Here is a 26,000-nt window from a genome sequence, read left to right on the forward strand (position 1 = left end):
AAATATCAATTTCAAATCATTTATCTTTGGTTGAACAAAGTTGGTGTTCCTTTGAACCATGATATAGACAATTAAGTAATGAAGAAGATGATGTTCTACGGTGAGAGACCCAACATTTAGTAGCTCACCTTGCACATAGTAATGAGGACTTCTTAAGCATGATTTGTACATCATAACAACATCAAAAGATTCCCATGCACTATCATCGCAACTACCTAAGGAAAATCCGGTACTAGACAAACGTCCTACTTCCATAAACAGATTTTCATCCTAAGTGATTAGTTTCCCCTTAAAAGTTGCTATAGAATTCTCTAACCAAAGATAAGTAAATATTACCTTTTAAATCCAGAAATTGGTTAGCTCATTGTGACTCCATTTGATGAGGGAAGTCAAGGCCCTGCTCAGCCAACCATGTCATGTCGACATATTTGATATATGTTAGCTTTCGTCCATGATACTTTGCCAAATGTGAGGCTTGAAGAGTTGGGTAATAGAATGGATCCCTCTTAGAAAATGAAGTCCCACCATTTTTAGTGGTTCAATGTCTTTTCGCGCTGGTCTTCATTCTAACATTCCTTTGTTCACTCATAATTTAGGTAAAATGAAGATTTAATCGATTAATATGGATTAAATCAAGTTAGGGTTTTAGTTTCCAAATTTGGGATTTTGGCTTTTGAGAAAAAAATTGTCTTTGGGGATAGAAGGTTTTGAGAAGAAGGATTATGGGAATGCACGAATTTGACAAAGAAACACTTATTTTCACATGATTTGGATGGAAAGACAAAGGGACAGAAATTGGGAATTAGGATTCATACATTTGGAACCCTAAGACACAACTGAAATCTATTATATTGTTATCGTTAATTGATTATATTGTCCCATTAATTGATTTTTTTATTCAAAAATTGCATCTCATAACTACTTCAATGCTTGTTCAGTCACTTCCTTCTTTCTTATCTTGTGTTCATCTATAAGCAACAAACTGCGCAGATCATCTACTATCATCTCATTGATATCTTTGGATTCTTCGATTGAGCATACAATATAATTGTATTTGTCAGATAGTGTGTGTAGAATCTTCTCAACAATATGACCATCCTCCATGATCTCTCCTACTCCTCTCATGTCATTTGCAATTATCATGACTCTAGAAATATAATCATTCACACATTCACCATTTTTCATTTCTAGAATTTCAAAATCCATGCGTAGCCTTTGGAGTTGAGCTCGTTGAACTTGAGTGTTCCCATGTTATTTTTGTTTCATCAAATCCTAGAGTGCTTTGGAGGTGGCTTTGTTGGTGATCGTTTTCAAAATATTCTTGTTAATAGATTGAAATAGATAATTCTTTGCCCTCAAGTCCTTTAATTTTTGCTCCTCCAAGGTTCATCGTTCTGCTGTTGTGAGTGATGCTAGTGGTTTAGGCTCTTCATAGCCTTGCTCCACCATGCTCCAATAATCCTTTGACCTCAACAAGTTTTCCATAAGCATGGACCAGTGATCATAGTCTCCATCAAACTTCGGAATATTGAGGAAGCTATTACCGTCAACCATGTTTTTCACTCAACTCTTCTCCCTTGTGCTTTTTTAAGTATCAGGCCCTTGTACAAGCTCTAATACCACTGTTTGTTTATATTAGATGATATCGATTGTAGCTCTTAAGCTTATGTTTATTCAATGAAATGAATGGCTTTATAGAGCCAATACAACAGTAGAATAAAGAGTAAAAGAAGGACCCATGACTATATCATGACTATTTCTAAGGAATAATAAAACAACTAAGAAATCTTATCCCTGGAGAATAGGTTTTATTAAAAACAAACATCTAGTTCTGAACTTGATTGAGTTAGGACGTGTTCCACAAATAATGGCATTCTTCCAACAATTATTAAGTGACATGGAGTTGCAATGGTTTGCATTTGGCCTCTTGGCTTAATAAGAAATTGCTGCAAAAATATGCTAAAAAACGTTTTGAGAACCCCATTGAAGATGAATGAAGCATATTTTTGTTGTATAACTGATCGATGATATTTCTCTGCGCTTCTTGTTGCTAGATGGAAGGAGAGTGCATGTTATTGAAAAGGACTTAAATGAGCCTATTGGGAAGAAGAGAACAATCAAATAGTAATAAGAATAAGGATAAGAGAATAAGACAAGAAATTTGGTAACGAGATTCAACCAATTGTGCCTATGTCACCGAAAGCGTTGTGAGACTACCACTATGTATTAAAGAATAAAGATTTATGTGTGTGACTATTTCTCCTTACTACATTAGATTTACTTAACACATAAATATGTATTCCTCTATTCAACCTCATTACCCATAACTTATATTTAATGTTATTTGGAGAAAGGTTCCGTCTACTGGAATATGAGCAACTGCACAACTGAGCCAAACAAGATTGTATGTGAATTGCGTCTTGAGGGTAAGCAAGAACTCATTCAAATAATAATATGATACAAAGACTATGTGACAATTGATGTACTTATCCTTAGTCTTAAATATAAATTCTTATGCCTTTTGTTGGCAAAGTTGAAGGCTTTTCACAAATTATATAATGTTACGAGTTGTTGCAGATTGTGTAGATGAAATTGATGCTCAACAAGTCTATGGCTATGTTCTCTATAAAGATGTAAAAAATGCCAAGCCTTCTTATCCCTTGGATAAATTTGGCTCTCATGTTTCTGGTTGAAGCTTTCACAATGGCCGTTTCATACATAGAATGAGACACAAGGCTCTATCTCTTCCAAAGTATACAATTTCTACCAGCTTTCCATTTAGATTTAAAAAACACTATCACTTATTTTTATGAAAGTATTCTTTATTATATGTATTGAATCCTTCCTTTAAATCCTACTCTTATAGTCTCATCAAATTTATGCAGTGCAAAATTAGAACAAGGAACCGTGACATCTCTATTGGAAGAAAATGGAATCATCAAAGGAGTGTACTATAAAACCAAGGGTGGTGGAGAAGAGCGTATAGCAAAGACTCCACTCACCTTAGTATGTGATGGTTGTTTTTCCAATTTATGGCGTTCACTTTGCAATCCCAAGGTAAGGATGTTAGGTTTCTACTTAGTTATAGCAAAGACACTTTGCATGAAATGACCCATAAGTCTAAGTTAAATTATAAAATTTATTATATAAAAACAATAATATAAAAGATAAAAATTGATAAGAACTTAAAGGTAGTCTTATCACAATTTATAGTGTAAGCTCACCCTTAAGAAATATGTTTACTTGTTTAATTTATTGTTAATTGTTGCTTAACAAATGTAATTATTTGTACAGGTTAACGTACTATCTCACTTTATTAGTATGCTTCTTCAGAACTGTAATCTTTCACATGCAAACCATGGTCATATTATTAAGGATAACAATGGGATTGGATGGAACCAGGTAGTGGCTTACCCGAACCCACCCCGTTACTTCTTTTGTGGAATCTAATTAGTATTGATTCACTCTTTTGTTGATGTGCCTGGTTCAAAATTACCTTCCCTTGCTAATGGTGGCATGGCCAATCATTTCAAAAGTGTAGTAGCTCTCCAGGTACAACCCTTGACCTAATATTGTTCGATGTTAAGGTTAAAGTCCCATATGGATTCAATAACTTTAATTCTTGCCTAACGAAGTGAAGCTTTGGTTACTCTAGTATGGTATAATATTATAATAGGGTTACCAAATTTGCATATCCCTCTAAAGGGAAAATACCCTAACAACATGGACTGTTATTATTAGTAAACAAAAAAGTCTTGATTTTAATCTTTTTAACTATTCGTGTTTTAATTTTAAATTTTTTTTAACTCATTAACAATTTTAACTATTAGGTTAAAAAACTAAGATAGAATAAAAATATAGCTTATCAATTAAAACTCTCCCTAACCCAATTAGTTACCTAATAAGTATACTCCTTCTATACCATAAATTTAACCTATATTGTCATTAGGTCTTTCCAAATAACAAACATTCTTCTTAAGTATTCCACCTATATCCTTTATTGAATCAGTGATTTGTTTTTCATATTTCCTTAACTAAACGAAGAAGTTATATGTTTGTCAAGTTCCACCAGAGAGCTTCACTATCTTTTATAGAAGGAGTTGAATAGGAAAGTTGAGAAACATACCAAACAGAAGCATGCCTGCATCTCCTGATCCTACATCTGGTGCTCTTCTAATGGGTGATGCTTTCAATATGCGTCACCCTTTAACAGGAGGAGGAATGACTGTAGCTTTGTCTAACATTGTTGTGCTACGAAATCTTCTTAGACCTTTGCATAACCTGCATGATGCTTCATCTCTTCGCATATATTATCTCTTTGCTTTATGGAGTTATAAGGTGGTCAAATGGTAAGGGTAGGGGACTTAGGAAGTAGAGTGATAAGAAGGTTGAGGGTTCAATTACACCCACCACAAAAATACTATCATATTTAGGATAGCAATGGGTACCCACACTTCTAGTTACCTACCATAAATACCTACAACGGCTAGGTTTGTGTTTTTGGACATGTGGATAACCGAGACTCGAGATTTTAACACCCGATGTGGATGATTCTGGGTACGGGCAATGAGGTACCTTGACCCGATATTTCTTCATATATATTGTTAACTCATAAATGTAATTGTTATGTCTTTACACAGTGATGTTATATTATTAGATAGTGATGTGATACTATGTTGTTAATTGATATGTATAATTCAATATTTTGTTGATTGAACAATTTTTACTAAATTAATTTTACATCATAATGTTGAAATAGTCAATTTAATATGTGTTTAAAACTTTAATATGTATTATAATTTTTTCTCTTGTTAATTACCTAAATAATGTATAAGATTGTAAAAAACAAACACACAATTACATAAACTAATTATAATTATTTTTATTTTTAATTTTGTGGGTACCCGCAAATCCATTGAGTACCCAAGGACTCGTGGATAGCAAACCTTATGAGTATTAGCACCGATCTGAAATAGGTCTGGGTCCAAAAATGAAGCAATGACACAGATTCGGGTAATATACTACCCACACTCATTAGACTCAGTGTCATCCTTAAATATACTAACATTTGCATATAAAAAAAATATTGAATTATTCTACACCCTACACAAGGTAAATATATGTAAATAGAACAAACTATAAACCCTACTAAATTAGCAAGAAATCAACAATCATTAATAATATTCTCTACTTATATAGTTATGGATGGAAATAGGTGTGCGATCCATTTGAGGCTCATGGCATGGCCAATAGGAGCCTAATAACAATAGGATATCTACAATTAATTGGCTAAATAAAATATATGATAAAGTGATTTGACACCATATTTTGATCAACTTATAAACACTTCAACTTATTTTTATTCACTAATGTGAGAGTACTTTTACTCACCTGGACTCCCATCTGCATTTACTGATGCCTCAATGTAACCATAATTGTGGTCACAATGTAATCATGGATACTATCATAATAATATTGTTTAGTTTGTGATTGTAATTGTGTGCCTGATTCTGTTTGCAGCGAATGGCATCTACAATCAACACATTAGCTGGTGCATTATATAGGGTGTTTTGTGCATCCCCTGACCCAGGAATGGTTTTTTTTAAGGCAAGGGTGTATCACCCAATTCATTAAAACGGAAAGCCATACAACAAAGGAGAAGAAATTACAAGTTTGTAAACTGATAATTAGGCAATCCTAATCTATTCCTAGTAAATTCCTCATAGATGAAGTTCAAGGCCAACCTGAGATGAGATACCATAAGAAGTTAGCTTATCCGCACAGGAATTATCCTCTCTATAGATGTACATAATGTGAATGTTCATCATTTGTAACTTTTTGTTTGCAATTATTCCAAGCTGTAGACAAGGAGGCAGAGAGTTGTTTTTGAAAATATATACTACTGTGGTAGAATCACTCTCTAGCCAAAGTTTTCTCCACCCACGGTTAAAAGCTATATTGACTGCTTTGATGGCAGAATGCATCTCAACATACACCGCATTTTGAATACTCAAATAAGACGCAAAGCCAACCAAGCAGGATCCAGAGGAGTCTCTAAAAATACCACCCCCTCCAGGATAACCAGGAGACCCAGGATTTGAGTGTATGATGGAATCTTAGTGTAATTATCCATTCTTAATAACAAGTCTCTACAGCCCAAACAACCATGCATTTTGTGTTTTTTTTTCACAATAAACAGGTGTGTTGTTCATTATATGCAATTAAAAAGTCAGCCAATGTAGGAGACTATCACCAAATGGGGTCTGGAAATGGCAAATGTACTTAACCTTACCCCGGGTATTTCCAAGGTTTGACCCTTTGACCCTATCGTCACTACATAGGCACACAACTAAATCACACAAATTTGCATGGCGAATTCGATAAGCAAATCTGCATAGTGAATTTGATAAGCAAATCTGCATACCGAATTCGATAAGCAAATATGCAAATCCATAACATATTTGTCTTTGCAACCCTGTAAGGTTTCAGTATTGCTGACCAAAAAATTTCATCCAAGCGCGAATTTTCTTCATCCAGCTAGAGATTAATCAGACCAATGCAACTAACAAAACTAAAATTGAGTACCAAAAGAAATAACATCAATTCCAAACACAACTATAGAATCTCAAAATTACAAAATTCTAAAATTCTCTTCAACTATATCATTCATAAATCAAAACTTCAATTCATAAAACAACAAAAAACCAATAAACAAAAACAAAAAACATCATTACTTCTTCAGAAAATCATCAGGAACAACCTTAAGCTGCTTCCTCTGTTTAGACTTAGCAATCTTCTTCAAAGTATTAGGATTAGTAATCTTCTGAAACCTAGTTCCAGATTTCAAAACATTTTCTTGCTTCTTCTTCTCCCTCTCTTCTCTCTTCTTCCTCTTCTCAACCTTGTTCAATCGAATCTCCTCTTTCAACTCCGTAATTCTCTCCTTATACGCTTTCTTTATCTGCTTCTCCCTATCTCTCTCTTCAAACGTCGTCTTTTTATGGAACACGTGAACCGCTGAAGCTCTCTGTTTTCGCGGCTGCTTCCACTTCCGACCAGAGATCCTGCCGGCGATAACGCCGTCGTAGGTAGGGGATCCGAAAACCGGCTTGTCGGGATTCTCCGATGACGCGATCGCTGACCTCTTCGCTGGAGGAGGGAGAGTGTCAACCAAGCAGGATCCAGAGGAGTCTCTAAAAATACCACCCCCTCCAGGATAACCAGGAGACCCAGGATTTGAGTGTATGATGGAATCTTAGTGTAATTATCCATTCTTAATAACAAGTCTCTACAGCCCAAACAACCATGCATTTTGTGTTTTTTTTTCACAATAAACAGGTGTGTTGTTCATTATATGCAATTAAAAAGTCAGCCAATGTAGGAGACTATCACCAAATGGGGTCTGGAAATGGCAAATGTACTTAACCTTACCCCGGGTATTTCCAAGGTTTGACCCTTTGACCCTATCGTCACTACATAGGCACACAACTAAATCACACAAATTTGCATGGCGAATTCGATAAGCAAATCTGCATAGTGAATTCGATAAGCAAATCTGCATAGTGAATTTGATAAGCAAATCTGCATACCGAATTCGATAAGCAAATATGCAAATCCATAACATATTTGTCTTTGCAACCCTGTAAGGTTTCAGTATTGCTGACCAAAAAATTTCATCCAAGCGCGAATTTTCTTCATCCAGCTAGAGATTAATCAGACCAATGCAACTAACAAAACTAAAATTGAGTACCAAAAGAAATAACATCAATTCCAAACACAACTATAGAATCTCAAAATTACAAAATTCTAAAATTCTCTTCAACTATATCATTCATAAATCAAAACTTCAATTCATAAAACAACAAAAAACCAATAAACAAAAACAAAAAACATCATTACTTCTTCAGAAAATCATCAGGAACAACCTTAAGCTGCTTCCTCTGTTTAGACTTAGCAATCTTCTTCAAAGTATTAGGATTAGTAATCTTCTGAAACCTAGTTCCAGATTTCAAAACATTTTCTTGCTTCTTCTTCTCCCTCTCTTCTCTCTTCTTCCTCTTCTCAACCTTGTTCAATCGAATCTCCTCTTTCAACTCCGTAATTCTCTCCTTATACGCTTTCTTTATCTGCTTCTCCCTATCTCTCTCTTCAAACGTCGTCTTTTTATGGAACACGTGAACCGCTGAAGCTCTCTGTTTTCGCGGCTGCTTCCACTTCCGACCAGAGATCCTGCCGGCGATAACGCCGTCGTAGGTAGGGGATCCGAAAACCGGCTTGTCGGGATTCTCCGATGACGCGATCGCTGACCTCTTCGCTGGAGGAGGGAGAGTGTCGTCGGTTTCCATTGAAACGGTTTCATCGTTGTTGGCGGCGGCGATAGCGGCGTCGTTTTGAGATTGAGCTTCTTCTCTCTTGCGCTTGTAGGTTTTGCCGCCGAAACCTTCATCGAGGCAACGAAAATCAATGGTGCAAGCCATTGTTGTTGTGTGAAGTGAAAATTTGTAAACCCTAATAGACAATTTAGGTTTTTATAGTGTGGTAATAGGTTATTCGTGTGACGAATATACCCTCCATCTTTGTAGTTTATGACATTCTTGTCTTGAAATCATATTATAATTAATTTTACCTGAAAATAATTGTTAAAATTTATGTACAAATTTGTTTCAGTAAACAAATTCATCATTAAAAAAAAGTATGATTTAAATATGAGTTAATATCTATGGTTGTGAGCAAAAAATTTATACAAGTTAGTACATCATTCATCATTCATTTATATTATATTTTTTGAAAAATAAATAAATAATGATTAAGTATGAATGATAGACGATGTAGTGACACTATATAAAATGGCATATATTGTCGGTACATAAATTTTTTCTCTAAATATATTTTTATCTGAATTTAGTGGATTTTTTGACAAATTGCTTATTAGTTTTAAAATTCTCTTTTCCAACAAAGATTTACTTAAAGTATGTATTATTTGTATAGTAAAAGTGAATTACGCCTCACTGGAGTGAGAGAAAGAAGGTAGCCTTCATTATTTGTTGGTACAACACCTTACGAGAAGAAGTTAATTCATTTTAATTACATGATTGTCTCTCTCAATAAATATTATTATCAATATTATATTGATTTTTTTATTTATTTAAGGGTTCAATGACATCTTACAATACTAAACCAAATAATACTATTTAAAATCTTAACTCAGATAAAAATATTGTAACGTTAGCTAGACTTATCTATATACTTAATTAAATAAACATTTTTTAGAAAAACTTTACAATTAAGCTTGTGTTTGATATAGATTATATTTTTAGTTTCAGTTTATAAATTTTGAGATTATAATATGCTAAAATTATAATTTGTTTTTATTTGATTACTTTAGCTGAAAAATGAATATAAATTAATCTATTTTATTTGTGTAAAATAGAAAGATTGTTTTTTACATAGTAAATTACAGAAAATGGTATGATATTATTTGTTTATATTATGATTATTTTGGTTGTTTTTATACTAGTTTTTAAATATATACCATCATATATATTTTTACTATAAATTTTTAATATTACATAAGAAAAATTAAAAAATATATTAAAATAAAATACAATATAAAATCAATATAAATATTTTCAATATCTAAATGGAGTTATTGTCAACCACTATTTGTTGAATCTATTTTCTTTGTTCATATATGTGTATATAGATAAAGGAAAGTGTTATGGGGAGTTACTAGTTTGATGGTAGTGATAGAGGGAGTAAAAGAAGAGTTATGGAGTTTAGTGGTGATGATGTGAAGAGTTACACTCTGTTTTGGTTCGCAGAGGAAAATGGAAGGAAAAATGAAGGAATGAAAATTAGTAGAAAGTGAAATGAAAAGTTAGTTGTTTGGTTTAGAAGAAAAAGTAAGGAAAGAAATTTATAACTTTTTTCTCATGTTGTTTGGTTGTTTAAAAAGTGAAAGGAAAGAAAAATAATTATGTGCCAAATTACATAAACACCCCAAATAAAAATGTCACATTTAAAATATTATTATTTTTACTACTTTGTTTTTAGCATGTATTATCGTAATTTTTCAACATTTTATACACTTTCAATTATCTTAACTTAGATAAATTATTATATCATGTATTTCACCCAAGGAAGACACAACCAATCTATTTGAAACATTTGTAATAGACTTTGAGTATCTATTTTGAAAATCATGCAATAAAATAGAAATATTAAGCACACTTGACATAATATCAATGAACACAAAATATATGACATCCATAACAAAAAATATTTAGTCATCTCTAATTTACATATCTCAACATTACACCTTAATTACATATAAACTATGATGTATTAAATATACACCACTCCATGTGATTTTCACTTGCAAAATAAAATGATAAATAATTATTAACCAAACATGTGAAATATCCACCACTCCACGTGATTCTCATATGCAGCATTACATCTTAATTACATATAAACTATGAGATTGATGCTTATTTTTGTGAGGAAGAAATAGAAAATAAGTGAAGAGAAGAAAGTGATGATACAAATGAGGATATTATAGTATTTCTATAAAAAAATATGTTTTCCCTCCACCTTTTCACTCACATTTGGGGAAAAAAAATTTAGCATGAGCCCCACGTTTTTCTCTCTCCTCCTCTTTTCTTTTGTGAACCAAACAATGAAAAAGTTATTTTTCCTCGTTTTTTCCTTCCACCTCTTTTCACTCCTTCCATTTTCTTCCGTACCAAATACAACCTTAATTTTTGGTGGAAGAGTAAGAAAAAAGAGATATGAGATAAAATGAGAAGTGAAAAAATTGAAAAAATTGAAAAAAATAAACTAACAAAAAAAAAACCCATAATTTTGGAACTTATATTTTTGGTTTATTTTTTCAACAAACAAAACTGAGATTATAATTTCATTGTGTTTGCCAAAAATACATAATTTATATTTTCACTTTACTTTTATAAAAATAAGCATAATCTAAAAAAATTAATCTATCCCGAAAATTATTGAAGGAGTATAATGATTAGGGCATCATGATTAATAAAAATTGAAAATATATTTTTTTTCTTTCTTAAAAGTAGTTTTATACAACCAATTTTAAAGGAGTAGAAGTGTATCTTACATAAATTAAAATAAATTTCTAATTGAAACACAACTCTTAAACTTAGGTCGATATAATTTTCAAAATAGGATTTCATACATTTTTTAGGAAAATCAGATATGTTTACATATATGATTATTTAAAACATACAAGCTCACAAAATTTTCTCCAATACACATGCATGCTTAAGACGTTTTATTTTTTCTTTCTATTTTTGTTTGTCACAAATATATTTCAACTGTTTTCGAACTTTCCTAGTTATATGACTTACAAGTTGGTTAAACAATAATATTGCCATATTAAAATTGTTAAAAGATAACTAATATATGTTTGGTAAGATTGATATATTGATAAACTAAGATAATTAGATCATATACATATAAAATTTAGAAATAGTTGTCATTCTAATCTTTTAACTTAGATAAAGATGGTACAACATCTAAGTATTTTTCTTCAATTTTCAAGTTTAAAATCTAACATTATCCTTGAACTCGACTCCATCATTTCAATAATAATTAAAGTTTAACTAGGAAGGAAAAGTTCATAATTGCATTTACAAAAATTAATTAACTTAAAGTTGTTTATGGTACATATAATACAACCTTATAATTTTCTAATTTGTTCTCACAAAAGCACGGCTCTTAAGAGTGTTCAGTGTACACGGCTTTACCTTAGTAAGTAAAGATGTTTTTAAGATTTTGTGTCCATGAACTCCAAATCAAACACAAGCAACTTAATGGTTGCAACAATACTCATCATCTTATAATTCAGTATTATTAAATTTGGATAGATAAATGACTCAATCAAAGCATTAAGTCAATAAATCACTAGTTGGACTAATAAGTTAATAGTTAGACTAATTAACAAGAATTACATTAAAAATTATAAAAAAAATTATAACATTAACTAACTTTATTTAGTAACTATAATTCAAATTTAAAAACAATGTCACAATCAAACAACATATGGTGATGTTTGAACTTTTAATTGCAATAAAAACATACAATAAATTAAATTTTATTTAAACAAAAATTCCACAGTAACATGAGTTAACAAATGAAAGCAAATATGGTAAAAACATTTTGTTTTTTTAATCTCGAAGGGACATTATTTTGTTTGGTTTTTTTAAATAATTATTGATTCGGCCAGTCCAACTGTTCAGACCATCTAAATCACTGATTTTATACTTAAACTGACCAAGTCAAATCAAGTCAATCTGATTTTGATGAAAAATCAATTATATGTTCGGTTCACTATGGAACTAGTTGGACCGGTTGGTCCAATCCAAGTTTTATTTCATTGTTATAATTATAACCTTGTATAACAAGATAACAATCAAACCTTAATCTCACTAGATGAGGTCCACTGTATGAATCAAATACATAATGATCTATCATAAATCGATAAGACTTAACACTAGATTAATTATTTTCTTGCTGATAAACCCCCTTTGAAGGTGTGGTGGCTACCAAAGAATACAATATTATACTACATAATATAGCTGCTTTGTCCAAATCAAAAATCAAAATTTTTCTTAACCTGGAATACATTGTTCTGCTACACATCTCAATCAGATAGCAGAGCATATTGCTAAAATAAAGAAAAACATAGTTTCTTCCTAAGATAATGCAGCAACAGAACCATTTCCAGATATGTATTCTTTCTCAAATTCAGAGAACTCTGTCTCAAAGAAGGCGGAGTGAAGAGCCCTAACACATTGCTCTGCTTCACTGTCATTTACAACTAAGGAGATATTCACCTGCAATGAAACAATGCAGGAACATATGATATATAACAATGAGAACTTTATGGTACTTGTTTGCATTCAAGCAAAATATTAGTGTGGAATTGTGGATGAAGAAATGTCATGCTATCTCATTGATACAGAACATGTCCAATCACTGTCTCGTCAAGAAGTATGTTTCTATTATGCATAAATACTGACACTCGGATACTCATAAAAATATTTGTAATGGTTACTCGTAATAATAGTTCATAGAGAGGAATAAGTGAGTGCGTACCCACATATTCATAATTTATATTTTAATAATATTCATATATATCATAATTATTTGTTATTTCTTTGAAATTATATAAATCTACTTTATTATAATTTAAAATGAATTTTAGTAATCGAAACTAAAGTGACAAATTTATCATATACATGTTATTATTCATATAATAACTATTTTTATATGCAACAACCAATAACAATCAAGCCATATATATATATATATATTAATTATTGCAAAACATATAAATAATATGATAGGGTGTGGGAGAGACCAACCATCACAAGGGTGTATTAAAGGAGGCCACGTGGTAGTATCAGAATAAGACTTGGGAGCAGTTTGGTAACTGCCGTGTGGGTGGGGAGTGTAAACCGAAATCTATAAATAGGAGTTAGGGGGTTAGTGTGAGTAGTTTTGAAGTATTGTGTAGGAGGGGATTTGATTCAGGGAATCAATCTTGTAATGTGTAAATGATTCAGGGAATCAATTAGGGTTCTTCATTCTCTTCTTCAAATCTTGCAATCAATAAAGAGGTATTAGTATCTGAAATTCAATTGATTCCGGATCGATTTTGTTCAGAACTTCTTCTTTTGTGCATTCTTTTACCGGTGTTATCACTGATATCAGAGCACTGGTTCCAGTGCCCTGAAAACCACTGCCAATTCATTGTTAATTCATGAAGACTCGAAGCATGTCACAGTCCGGAGATGATTGGGAACAAGAACGTGAAGAGATGCGAATGAGGTTGGAATTTGCGGAATCCTTGGTGAAGAAGCACGAGGAGCAAATGGCGGAGATGACAGCGAAAATGGATCGCTACGGCTTCACTGTCGACGTTGATCACGGCGGTGACGCCGCTAGTTCAGTTCATGGCGAAATTGGTCGTGACCGCGGCAAGAGGAGAAGTCGAGAACACCGAGGCCGAGATGATCGCAGCGGAGAGGATTTCCGCGGGAACGACGGTCCGTTCCGGCAAGAAAGGGCTAGCCACGAGAGGGAGGAGCTCCACGAAGGTGATGGCCAATTTCGGCGGAAAAATGGAGAAAATTGGAAATTCCAATTTTTTCCGGCAATGATGCATTTGGATGGACTCACCGGTTGGAGAGATGCTTCCAACTCAAGGAGCTTATGAAAGGTGAGAAAATGCAAGCCACGGTTATGGCATTTGAAGGAAAGGCTTTGAGTTGATACCATTGGTGGGAAAGTGCAACCCGAGGCCGAAATGGGAAAGTTTCAAGATCGTTGTGGTTCGAAGATTCCAGCCGTCTATGATTTAGAATCCGTTTGAGCAGTTGTTGGCCCTCAAGCAAACAGGTTTCGTGGAAGAGTTTATAGAGGAGTTTGAGAAGTATGTTGGAGCATTGAGAACCATTGATCAAGAGTTTGCAAGAGGCATCTTTCTGAATGGATTGAAAGAGGAGCTTCGAGCCGAAGTAAAGTTGTATGAAAGAGGGCACTCGGGGTTCTTTCGCACTTGCAAACGGGTTTCTAGTTTCTTTTATTGGAACGACATGTGTGGTTATGTGAAGCAGTATGTCGAGGCGTGTGATGTATGTCAACGCCAAAAGTATTCCACTTTAGCACCTGAAGGGGTTTTGCAGCCACTACCTATTCCTACTCAGGTATGGCAGGACATTTCAATGGATTTCATATTCGGGTTGTCGCGGTCTAATGACAAGATACCATTTTGGTAGTGGTGGACCGGCTCACAAAGTACGCCCACTTTTATCCTCTTGGCCATCCCTATTCGGCTAAGGATGTAGCTTCTGTGTTTGTTAAAGAGGTGGTGAAGCTACATGGATTTCTGGCATCGATAGTTTCGGATCGTGATCAGGTCTTTTTGAGCCATCTCTGGTAGGAGTTGTTCCGGTTGGCAGGTACTCGTTTGAAGTACAACACGGCTTACCATCCTCAAACGGATGGGCAAACCGAGATGGCGAATCGCAATTTAGAGACATACCTCCGATATTTTGTGGGGCCTAAGCCAAAGAAATGGATAGAATGGCTTTCGTGGGCCGAGATTTGATTTAACACTACTTACAACGTTTCTGCAGGTATGACTCCTTTCAAAGCTTTATATGGGAGGGGTCCTCCGATTTTGATTAAGGGGTGTACATTCACGTCTAAGGTAGAGGAAGTAAATCAACTCTTGATGGCCCGAGATGAGGTAATTCAAGAGTTGAGGCAGAATTTGTTGCGTGCCCAAGATGATTTGATGAAAGCTCAAGCAGATAAGTATAGACGTGAGGTTGAGTTTGAGGTTGAGGATTGGGTGTTCTTGAAACTGCAACCGTACCGGTTGAAGACTCTAGCTTCAAGACCTTCGGCCAAGTTGTCGGCTAAGTTTTATGGGCCTTATCAGGTTTTGGAGATAATTGGACCAGTAGCATACAGGTTGGCATTGTCTGAGCATACACATGTCCACCTCGTGTTCCATGTTTCCTTGTTGAAAAAGGCTTTGAAACCGGCTCAACAGTCTCAACCTCTTCCGATAAAGTTATCCGAGGAGTTGGAGTTGAAGGTACAACCGGCGGAAATCTTACAACACCGTTCGGGATTCTAGTGGAAATGTTGAAGTGTTGGTACGATGGGATGGTTTGCCGGAGTGTGAGAATTCATGGGAGTTGGCGACACAAATGCAAGCAGCTTTTCCTCAATTTTGCCTTGAGGACAAGTTGGTTCTTCTAGGAGGGGGTATTGATAGGGTGTGGGAGAGACCACCCATCACAAGGGTGTATCAAAGGAGGCCACGTGGCAGCCACTAGTCCACGTGGCAGCATCAGAATAAGACTTAGGGGCAGTTTGGTAACTGCCGTGTGGGTGGGGAGTGTAAACCGAAATCTATAAATAGGAGTTAGGGGGGTTAGTGTGAGTGGTTTTGAAGTATTGTGTAGGAGGGGATTTGATTCAGGGAATCAATCTTGTAATATGTAATTGATTCAGGGAATCAATTAGGGTTCTTCATTGTCTTCTTCTAATCTTGCAATCAATAAAGAGGTATTAGTATCCGGAATTCAATTAATTCCAGATCGATTTTGTTCGAAACTTCTTCTTTTATGCATTCTTTTACCAGTGTTATCATTATAATTAAACTTGAAAATCCGTTGGTTATCCGTGAATACTGCCAAATAGGTCTGGAACGGGTAAGCACTACATGCACTCGCCCCCATCCCTATGTACAACAAGGTAGAGAGGTCTGGTAACTATATTTAAGAATAATATGAAGTTGATTAAGTGAATACCTTAGATGCACCCTGAGATATCATTTGAACAGTGACCCCAAGAGTATGAAGAACATGAAATGCCTACAAAAAAAGGCCCTTCAGTAATTTTTGAAGTATACAAAAAAGGGTTAAACGTCAACTGATTATAGAAGAATATAATCATGCAGGTTACATGAATCAACTTATGCCTGTAAAGCAAATTATATTAACCAATGAATTTATTCCATGATGCTAATCAACTTATGCTTGTAAAGCACATTATGTAAACCACATAATTTATTCCATGATGCTGATTTTCACCATGCCATGAGGATCCAGAGGATAAAAAACACTCAGCCAAAATATACATCCCCACGAGGGAGGGACACAAGGGCCCAGATAGTAGCATGATTAATTAAAAAGGGTATTTAAATCTTGAAACGTCTTAAACCGTTGTAATAATAAAATCTAGGAGCAACATTCAAATAGAGAGAATATAATACAGAACCTTTTCCAATATTAGTGATGACCTCTGAACATTTCCAATGAGAGAGATGATGGATCTGTTCTGTAGGAGTTTCACCTTTGCAATTTTCTCCAGTTCCTCAACAACAAAGTCAAGTTCCTAGTTAAAGATGAAGAATTGTCAGCAATCAGCCAATCAGGTTAGTGCAATGGCTGAAATACAAAACATAGCACTGGGAAAGCGTCGAGAAATCCTTTGTTTATGGTAGAACTATACCAGAATTGCACACAGACAGGGTACAAATATGGGTATAATCTCCTCTTTGAACTGATACCAAAGTAATATTCGGAAGGGAGGGGATAATGGAGGATAAAACACATATCTTTGTTCAATAGTGACAGGTTTTGTCTTGCACAGTTTAAGACCTCCTACTTACAATGCTATGTGAACATTTACTTATTTGAGGATATCGAGTGGAGTGTGACCGGTACTGCTTTGAAACCTAATCATCTATACATCCTCCTTTGTTCCTAACATACACCTTGACCATCATTAGGGCCAATCAGTTTATTTTATTGTAAACTAGCTGGCCTTCAAGCAGATAGACAGTATCTAACGGCATCAGGATAAAAAATCAAGCCTTATCCTCAGTGGGGTACATGGACCAAGCAAAAACCATTTCACATAAAATTATGATCTCATGAACAAAATATTGGAAGAAACTTGAGAACAGAACATTCAAAAGAAATAAGGAACACAATGACCTACCTGTTGAATTAGCTCTCTGCTCCACAGTTTTGATGGATCCAATGTCAAAGAGATACTGACTTCACTTGTGGCTACAACGTCAACTGATATGCCTAAATCTTCGAAGGTTGAAAATACCTGCAAAGAATGGAATAAGAAGACAGGAAAGGAATCAAAGGATTCAACCACAAGGAGAGGCCTGATAGGCATTAGTTTTCTCACCTTAGCAAGGAAACCATACTGACCAAGCATGCGAGTGCTTACTATATCCAACATGGTCACATTACGTTTCAATACAATGCTAGTTAATACTGCCTGCAGTTGGAAAAATGAAAACTTAACATCTGAAAAAGTCGTAGTTATCATTTATGCGAAGACTTGGTTCAACAAACCTTGCTCATATCTCTTTCCCTGGAGATGAGAGTACCTGGAGCTTTAGGGTTGTAGGAATTTTTAACCCTAACAGGAATATCACTTTCTCTAGCAGGTCTCATAGACAGTGGATGCAGCACCTGCAAATAAGAGAATACACACACGATTACGCAGATAACGAGAGGTCATATCTATTGGACACTCAATAATCATGTTGCCGATGACTGTGTTTACACGTCACAACATTGCTTGCATCGACCTTAGTATCAAATTAGGTAAATAACACAGAAACGTTGTGGAATACAAGCTTTACCAGAAGTACAGATCCGATGATAGCCACCAATTTTTTGGCTTTTATTAAAAATGTAGCAGTCATTTGCTTGTGAAGGTAAGGTTGTTACATCTACTCTCCCCATACCCCACTAGGTGGGAGCCTCGTGCACTGGACTGCCCTTTTATTAAGCATGTACCAACAAGGTATCTATAGCTGGTATTTGATAGCATCCAACTTCGAACAGTGATTTTCATTCAACAATTTTTGGGGGGATTTGACATTTATTTAATCACTTGCAGTTCAAAACCAAGCATGGCTAAACCACTTTATGTCAGCCAACAGGACATTCCTAAGGATGACATGACTAGCAGGAAGCACAAAGTCAACATCACTCATACAAAAGCTTGAAAATTCATCTGTATATCTCTTTTGTCCTATTCAAATACTAATTTGAGAAATCATTCTTCACTTAGTTTTGGGAGAATAGTTAGGAAGACACTTCATTCTTTTACTGCTCCCAAATCCTTTGCCTATCTACTGTAGATAGTAAACCATTTTATCTTTTTACACTTCATATAGAACAATGCCTCTTAGCTTCCCCTTTCAGTAACTGATCAGAATCTTGTTCCTTAACATCCACAATACTCCTCATGTCTCCATAGATTAGGACAATTGACAATTTATGGTTCAAGTAAATCTTTTTCTACTGCCAAGTTTCTCTAGTACAAGATGAATTCAGATTCTTATTGTATTCATGATGTTTCTATGTAAATCAATGTCCTAAGAACTTGATAGTTTATTAGTATTAATTTCAGATGTGTATAGTGTGGTTTGCAATATTCACAGCTCAGTAACAGATGCAAAACAGTTTATACCAGTCTTCAAAAGTTCCAGATGGGATCATCCAAAAGAAAACTATCAGTGTTACGATAGTGCATCAAGAACTGAAAAAAAGATTTACAAGTGAATGTTCCTGAGAAATAAAGGACCCAAGTTCTTATGTCAAGAACAGATAGAGGAGTTACATTGAGAGTAGAAAAATGGAAGGTACCAATAGGAGTTATCTTGAGAGTAGGAATGACAAACAGGGCATTATGTATAATAAAGATTGACCAAAAAGCCTTGGAAAAGATATATAGAGACGAGAGGTGCCAAGCCAAATATATCTCAAAAATATAATGAGTGTCATCACCTTACTTCAAGTACAAAAAAGAGTTAAAAGAAGGGTTTCTGAGAAATAAATTTCGAAGGATTAGGATGAGTGACTCTTCCAGCAGAATTGGTGTCCCATACATTGGGAAGTAAAACCATACTAGCTTCAAATGACTTGATGCCATAAAGAGGACGGTTGTATAGGAAAACACCAAAGCTTAGCTACCAACTCCTTGTATACCCTGAATGCTCATAATTTGAGTTTAAAGTCACAACCAAAATGTTGTGGAGATGTTTTTCGGATAAAAAGCTATTTCTGTGGAGCAATTAAGCATATCTGAACATGCTACATTATAAACCAGTGGCTGGTGCTTTGAACTTGAAAAAAAAAATCATTGCACGGGGCGGGGGGGGTCAAAAACCCATACCAGAGTCATCTAACACTACACACACTTCAGCATAAATTTGAAATAAACTATTGCATATATTATTACATTACCCCAAAGGCCCAAGATATGAAAGTAAAAATTTCGTGGCACTCAACCAGATTAATCCAGGATGACATGTTGCAGATTCGCAGGGCCACGTAGCAGGCTGTTCTGTTGATATGTGCCCTATGTTAACCTCCACATCTAAACAGTGGCTCGAGCATTTTTACATTATCAACAGCTCCTTCAACTTTCGAATAAATTGGTTGGAGTTCTTGTTGAATGTTTAATGTCTATTTCCACTTTGGATCAGTCTCATTGAATACAGTTCAAAGGTTTTAGTAAAAATAAGGATTTCAAGAATTAGTTGAGGACTTGAGATTATGAGGTGTCATATAATTTTCTAGTATATGTATATTGGGATGGAGAAGAGTGACCATATCTTCAAGGGCGTTAATTACCCATCTACCTGTTATGGCATATGATTCTGTTTATCAATTCTCTCTGGTTTTCTCTTCATGGCTGTCTTAAAGGGGTTTCTCTCTACGATATGCAGAGATATTGAACAGCATTGTTGCATTTTTAGCCTCTTAGACTCTGTTTAATTTCTCTATTTTCGCTTTTCAGGACACCATGTCCATCCATAGTTGTATTGGACATTTTAAACTTATAATATCTCCTATAAAATAAATAAGTAAAGCCACAGAAAGTAATGTGAAGTAAATGCACTACAACTAATGACAATAATCAAGCATAATATTGGAGGGACATGAATGCCCAGGTTCAAACCTTGGCAGCTACACTCTCTGACCACTTCCCCTTTATAAAAAAATAAAAAAATAAAAACTTCGCTTGAAAAAATAATGAATTATTATGTGGGGTTTCAAAAAAATGAAATTTCTTATAATTGGAATTACAGCAATGAGAAGCATGATTCAAAACTAAAACAGAACCAAAAATGTTAATTACAAAGCATTAAAAAATGATAACCATAAGAGAAATCGCATATGGGATATTGTCAACAGAACAAGTTAATATAATGAGTTAATGATACCTGAGCACCAAAGTATGCAAGTTCAGCAGCCTCATCAAATGTCAAAAATGGAACAGGTTCAGCTTGTGGGCATATATTTGGATCAGAGGTTAGAACGCCATCGACATCTTTCCATACCTGTTTAAGGGACACGAATTAGGTTAATCCAACTAGCTTTTCCCTTTTTATCAAAATTTAACCGTGAACAAGCTAACGAAATTATGCATGAAAAATGTGAGTGCTTTATGCTGGCATTGTACATTACGAAGTCAAACATAAACTTACATTTCCTGATACCAGAATAAATGGCAACACCTAAATCTAACAACTTATTCAATATGCAAAGCATGTGCACAGGCATTCTAACAAACCTTTATGTGAACAACTATGTTTTTAATACAAACCTGGATCTCGGGCAACCCTAGTGCTTTCCCTATTGTTGTAGCTGTCAAATCACTGCCCCCTCTACCCAATGTTGTTACTGCACATGATTTCCGGGCCTGCAAGAAGCATAAAAAATAAAATTTGTAATTTTGGAATTTCACATTTTAGCAAAGTAAAAACCTGGAGGTGGAGGGCTAAGAACCATTGAAAATATAAGGCATCAGAAAGACCTTTCCAAGAAAGCCTGTAACAATAGGAATTGCAGGATCAGAGACCCAATCATCATGTAACCTCTTTGAAACAGCAGGATACGTTGCTTCCAAAATGTCCGCATTTGTGAAGTCATCAGTTGTTATAAAACCAATCTCAAATGCATCGTACTGCCACACCATTAAATTAGCAATTAGCAGCAAATTGCTATGATCAGGATTCACAGTTGGACTATATTCATTAGCAAAAATTAAACTAACTTTTTAGTTGCAAAAAGTATAAGATAAGCAAATATGAAAAACATACTTGGCGGGCCTTAACTCCCAATTTATTAAGATATGCAGCAAAGATCCTTGTAGACATGCACTCTCCGAATGAAACTAAATAATCTTGAGTCCGTGGAGTCAACTCCTTCATCATAGATATCCCTTTCAGAAGTTGTTCCAATTCTTCTAGATGCTCTGGAAATGTTTCCACAAACAACACCAAGAAAGGCACAAATATGAGTGCACACATATGAAAATTTTATATGACATAACAGGCTAAAATTATGGCAACTTTTTCCTGTGACGAAAATCACCACTGTGGTATTAAATGTCATATCAACCATGCACACACCAACTTTATCATATAAACAGTGAACCAATGCATATACAACGTAATTGCTGGCATCAATTACATAAAAAATGCTAACCTAGAGACCAGAAAAAGCAGGATAGCCACCACCATACAGTTTCTTTGCATATTCAATTACAAGGTAATCATACCAGACAAGTCTCTTTAATTTAGCAAATGTCTTCAGCATACGTTCTTTAAGACTTGAACGCCGATGTCATAATTATCATAAAGTCCCAAAACGAAAGAAACTACAGAGTCAAATAAGTAGTAATAAGTGTGAAATATGTATTGTGAATAAATTTATTTACTCAAACACATGTCAAACTAAAGGGCTATTGGAGCCACACATAAATGCATAGGCAGAACATTTGGGGTGAATTGATCATATTAGAAGGTTTTGATACAAAGCAAACAGTATCCTGCGTCGCAAACAATTCATATAGCGCAAAAGAAGTAGGCTCACTTCCAATAACACTTCTCTCAACTCCAAGGTCATCCGCAGTCCTGAATAAGATAATAAAACACAATGTCAATGTGTTAGTCAGATAAAAATGTTATTTTCATTCAGCTATTGTCTGAATATTATTGTTCGACTTTAAAAGGCAAAGAAAAAAAAAAGGAAAGTTCATTGCCCTTGCCTGAAATGCAGGTCTTTTATAGTGCTAAGCTCAACAATACTATCGACGTTAGTAACACCACAACTTACAGCTTTTTCTCCAGCCTAACAATGCAAAAAACATAAAACACATTCCTTGAGTAACATATATAAGGTAAGGAAAAAATCGACATGGAACGAAATGAAAAGAAGGAAAGAAATAATACCAATAAAAGCAAATTAGTTGTCTTTCCCATTGCAGAGAGTACAATTATAGGTCTCTCTTCCGGAAAGCTTAGTATAAGGCTGGCAACCTCCCTCATCCTCTCTGCACTAGCCAATGAGGAGCCACCGAACTTCATGACACATGTTAAACTCCTTTCAGTTTCAGAAAAGCTACTATTCTCGGTGTTATTCTTCTTTAACACACTGCAACTGACACTGAATGTCATCGTGTTCCTCTCGCTCGACAATGACCTTGTTGCACAACACAAAAGAGGAACTGGAGCAACAGATGCCGAAAAACGCATCCCACATGGCAACAACAAAGGTTGACAATGCAAGGCTCTCCTTGAAATCATAGGGTATGTGCTCTTAACAGCACAGATATGCATTGTGCTTGCCATGCTTATTATTCCAATGAGTTAATTCAACAAATGATTCAAAATGATACCAAAATTAGACTCTCAGAGTTGATCTTGTATCCGTTGTTAGTCAAATGCTTCAACTTACCAAAGCTCAATCTGCTAAGAAAAGTTGCTCCATTGAGTCAGATTACTAAAAATTTACAAGATAAAAACAGTTTTCTCAATAAGAAAACACAGTTAACAAATCCTGAGAAGATGTATAGACTGGCATTTTTTACACTATCATTACTTCATCCACAGTTAAAATTTAGTTATTGACTTTTAAATATAGACGATACAAATGAACGGTGAATGATTGTAAATTTTTGCGCTGGCTATATACATAGATATTACACTCATAAATCATTCATTATTTACATTATCATACTTAATATATGATGAAGAAAATAAGATATGTTATGGTATAAGGAGATAAGTTATATTCTTGTAGGAGAAGATACTCTATTTTCTATGATGAATGCATAATGTGCAAACAATGTAAACAAATTTTTATATTATAAAGGGCATATATTTTTTTCTCATTTAGAGTGAATATCATTTGGTCCACATAAATTTTTGTACCAATTTTATACCTAAAAAGTAGTCAAAATAATACATATAGTATAGAGTGTCGCAAAAATTAGTGGACTAATTTGTCAGTTCATATACATTTTGGGTTCTCCAATGCTTCAGAGACCAAAACGATACTACAAAAAACTTTGAGGACATTTTTTATAAGTAACATTAGACTCCAATTAATCAGAATCTAGTAGAAAAAATATATGGTACCTAGATCTTGGTTAAGTGGAATAAAACTTACAAAAACGTTAAGCAATTTAAACAGAAGCAAAAGACTGTTATAAATTTAAGGAATTTTAAAATAATAAATACCGTGTAAGAAATTACTGGACAAAGAACATTGGGGAATGGGCGAAAGTAATGGGTTTTGAAACGCTGTCGTTTGGTAGAGAAAGAAATGGTGAAGGAATTGGAAAGAGAATGGCTCTGTTCTGTGTGGCTCTCGCGGCGAGTCTCTCTTGTTAGCGATTTTGTATGATTGCACACACACTGGTAATACAATGGGTCTTTCGTTTAGTGCCTTACATTTTCTTGTATGTAATATGTTATTTTCACTTACTCTTAAAATAACCGGAAGAGTAAGTAGTTTCCTCTTCATTATTTTAATTGTCCTATAATTATCTTCCATTTTTGTGAAAGAGTGTCCTTTAATTTTTCTTAATTGGTAAATTTTAGATGGTTTTTTTATTCATGAAAAAGATAATATTTATTTATCCTCCATCAATAATTATTAATATCAATAATTATTAGTATAGTGTGAATATATTTTTTCCCCAAATTTAAAAGAATATAGGGAGAAAATTTATGTTTGTAGTGAAATTCTCCTTTGCCTAGCTTTTTTCCCTGATAAAAAGCGGTTAAAACCGGAGCAATAGACCAGAAAAAATCCAGAAACTACATACCTCTCCTTTAGATAGTGGAGGCAACATCAAAGGTAAAAGGAAGAACACAAAAATTAGGAATAACATCAAAAAGCCTAAAGCGAAGGTTTAAAGAAAGGTCATGTTTTGCTAAAGCATCCGCCACAAAATTACCCTCCCGAAAAATGTGTTGCCACACATATTGGCCATTAGGAAGGAGAAGACTTCTAATATTATAGAGCAGAGTAGAGACTGAGTGAGTCTGTGGACACCCCACTTCAAGGAAGCGAATGGCACAAGCCGAATTGGACTTAATAACCACTTTCGAAAATCCTCTACTACAAATGATATCATGGCTGAAAAGAATACCCCACACCTCCGCATGAAGAGCAAAATAGTTACTCAAACCCTTTACAAAGGTGTAGATAAAGGACCTCATATGATCTCTCACGACTCCACCACAAGCAGCATGATTAGTAGCCGAAGAGAAAGCATCATTGATAAGTGTCAAACATACCTAAATTTCATACACTTTTATGGCACTTATCTTAAGCATAATTGGAAAAACCAACTTAAAAACAATACTTTTTGGATAAAATATCACAATCTTGTATATTTGTGTTTGTATTTCTCTTTAATGTGTTTTGTAGGATTTAGAAAGAAAAAGAAAAGAGAATAAAGACTCATGGTCCAAGAAGAAAAAGAAGTCAAACTCAAGGTGCTCAAGTAGGCAGCTTAGCGTGGTTCAAGCTACGCTGAGCTGACCTGGACACCAGCCTGGCACGGTCAAACCCAACCTGACTCAGTCAAACCCAACCTGACTCAGTCAAACCAACCTGGAACAGACCAAGTTGCTCAAGCAGGCAGCTTAGCGGACCTGCTTGACCGCTCAACCTAACATCAGATAAAGCCTGACACGATCAGAACACAAGCTTGGCACGGTCAGACACAAGCTTGGCACGGTCAGACACAAGCCTGACACACACCCAAGCTGCTCAAGCAGCTAGCTCAGCGGTGCCACATGTGTGCTCAGCGGTGAAGCAGACACCTGACTAGGTCAGCAAGCACCAAGCCATATCTCAGTCACCACGGTCAAAGCTGCTCAAGCATGCAGCTTAGCGGTGCCACATGTGTGCTTAGCAGTGTGCACCTAGAATTAAATTAGCCATCAAGAAACCATGAAGTCATGCATGACCTCACTTCAAGTAGCCCACCATAGGCTTTTCAGGAGTAGCTCACCATAGCTGGTCCCATAGCTCACAACTAGCCTTGGTGAGTCAACCTTAAGGAGGTGACCAAGTTACTTGACCAAGTGACCAAACTCATGTTGAAGG

General features: G+C 34.9%; 2 protein-coding genes and 1 pseudogene across 6 annotated transcripts; 1 reads left to right on the forward strand and 2 right to left on the reverse strand.

Annotated features, from left to right (window-relative positions):
- The first annotated feature begins 2,371 nt into the window (after positions 1-2,371).
- On the forward strand, positions 2,372-5,634 carry LOC109338150 (annotated as a pseudogene).
- Positions 5,635-6,639: 1,005 nt separating this feature from the next.
- On the reverse strand, positions 6,640-8,502 carry LOC109338152 (MAP7 domain-containing protein 2-like). 2 transcript variants are annotated; one of them, XM_019575303.1, is made up of 2 exons: positions 8,308-8,502; positions 6,640-7,142 (listed from the first exon to the last, which is right to left on the reverse strand). In XM_019575303.1, the coding sequence occupies exons 1-2, from the start codon at positions 8,475-8,477 to the stop codon at positions 6,731-6,733; spliced, it is 582 nt and encodes a 193-aa protein (XP_019430848.1). In that variant the 5' UTR covers positions 8,478-8,502; the 3' UTR covers positions 6,640-6,730. The 2 variants fall into 2 exon arrangements, with proteins under 2 accessions (XP_019430848.1, XP_019430847.1); XM_019575302.1 differs by lacking the exon at positions 6,640-7,142 and having other exon boundaries at positions 7,805-8,502.
- Positions 8,503-12,505: 4,003 nt separating this feature from the next.
- On the reverse strand, positions 12,506-24,304 carry LOC109338151 (aspartokinase 2, chloroplastic-like). Of its 4 annotated transcripts, none has more exons than XM_019575300.1 (15): positions 24,119-24,304; positions 23,323-23,344; positions 22,829-23,260; positions 22,645-22,727; positions 22,470-22,510; positions 21,695-21,849; positions 21,409-21,558; positions 21,199-21,294; positions 20,816-20,932; positions 17,928-18,047; positions 17,758-17,850; positions 17,557-17,673; positions 16,831-16,947; positions 16,362-16,424; positions 12,506-12,866 (listed from the first exon to the last, which is right to left on the reverse strand). In XM_019575300.1, exons 3-15 carry the CDS (start codon positions 23,225-23,227, stop codon positions 12,726-12,728), a joined length of 1,692 nt encoding a protein of 563 aa, XP_019430845.1. In that variant the 5' UTR covers positions 23,228-23,260; positions 23,323-23,344; positions 24,119-24,304; the 3' UTR covers positions 12,506-12,725. The 4 variants fall into 4 exon arrangements, with proteins under 4 accessions (XP_019430845.1, XP_019430846.1, XP_019430843.1 ...); XM_019575301.1 differs by having other exon boundaries at positions 23,323-23,347; XM_019575298.1 differs by having other exon boundaries at positions 22,829-23,344; positions 24,119-24,303.
- Positions 24,305-26,000: the final 1,696 nt, after the last annotated feature.

The sequence above is a fragment of the Lupinus angustifolius genome, unplaced genomic scaffold (assembly GCF_001865875.1).
Source record: "Lupinus angustifolius cultivar Tanjil unplaced genomic scaffold, LupAngTanjil_v1.0 Scaffold_18_65, whole genome shotgun sequence".
In the NCBI taxonomy this organism is placed as follows: Eukaryota; Viridiplantae; Streptophyta; class Magnoliopsida; order Fabales; family Fabaceae; genus Lupinus; species Lupinus angustifolius.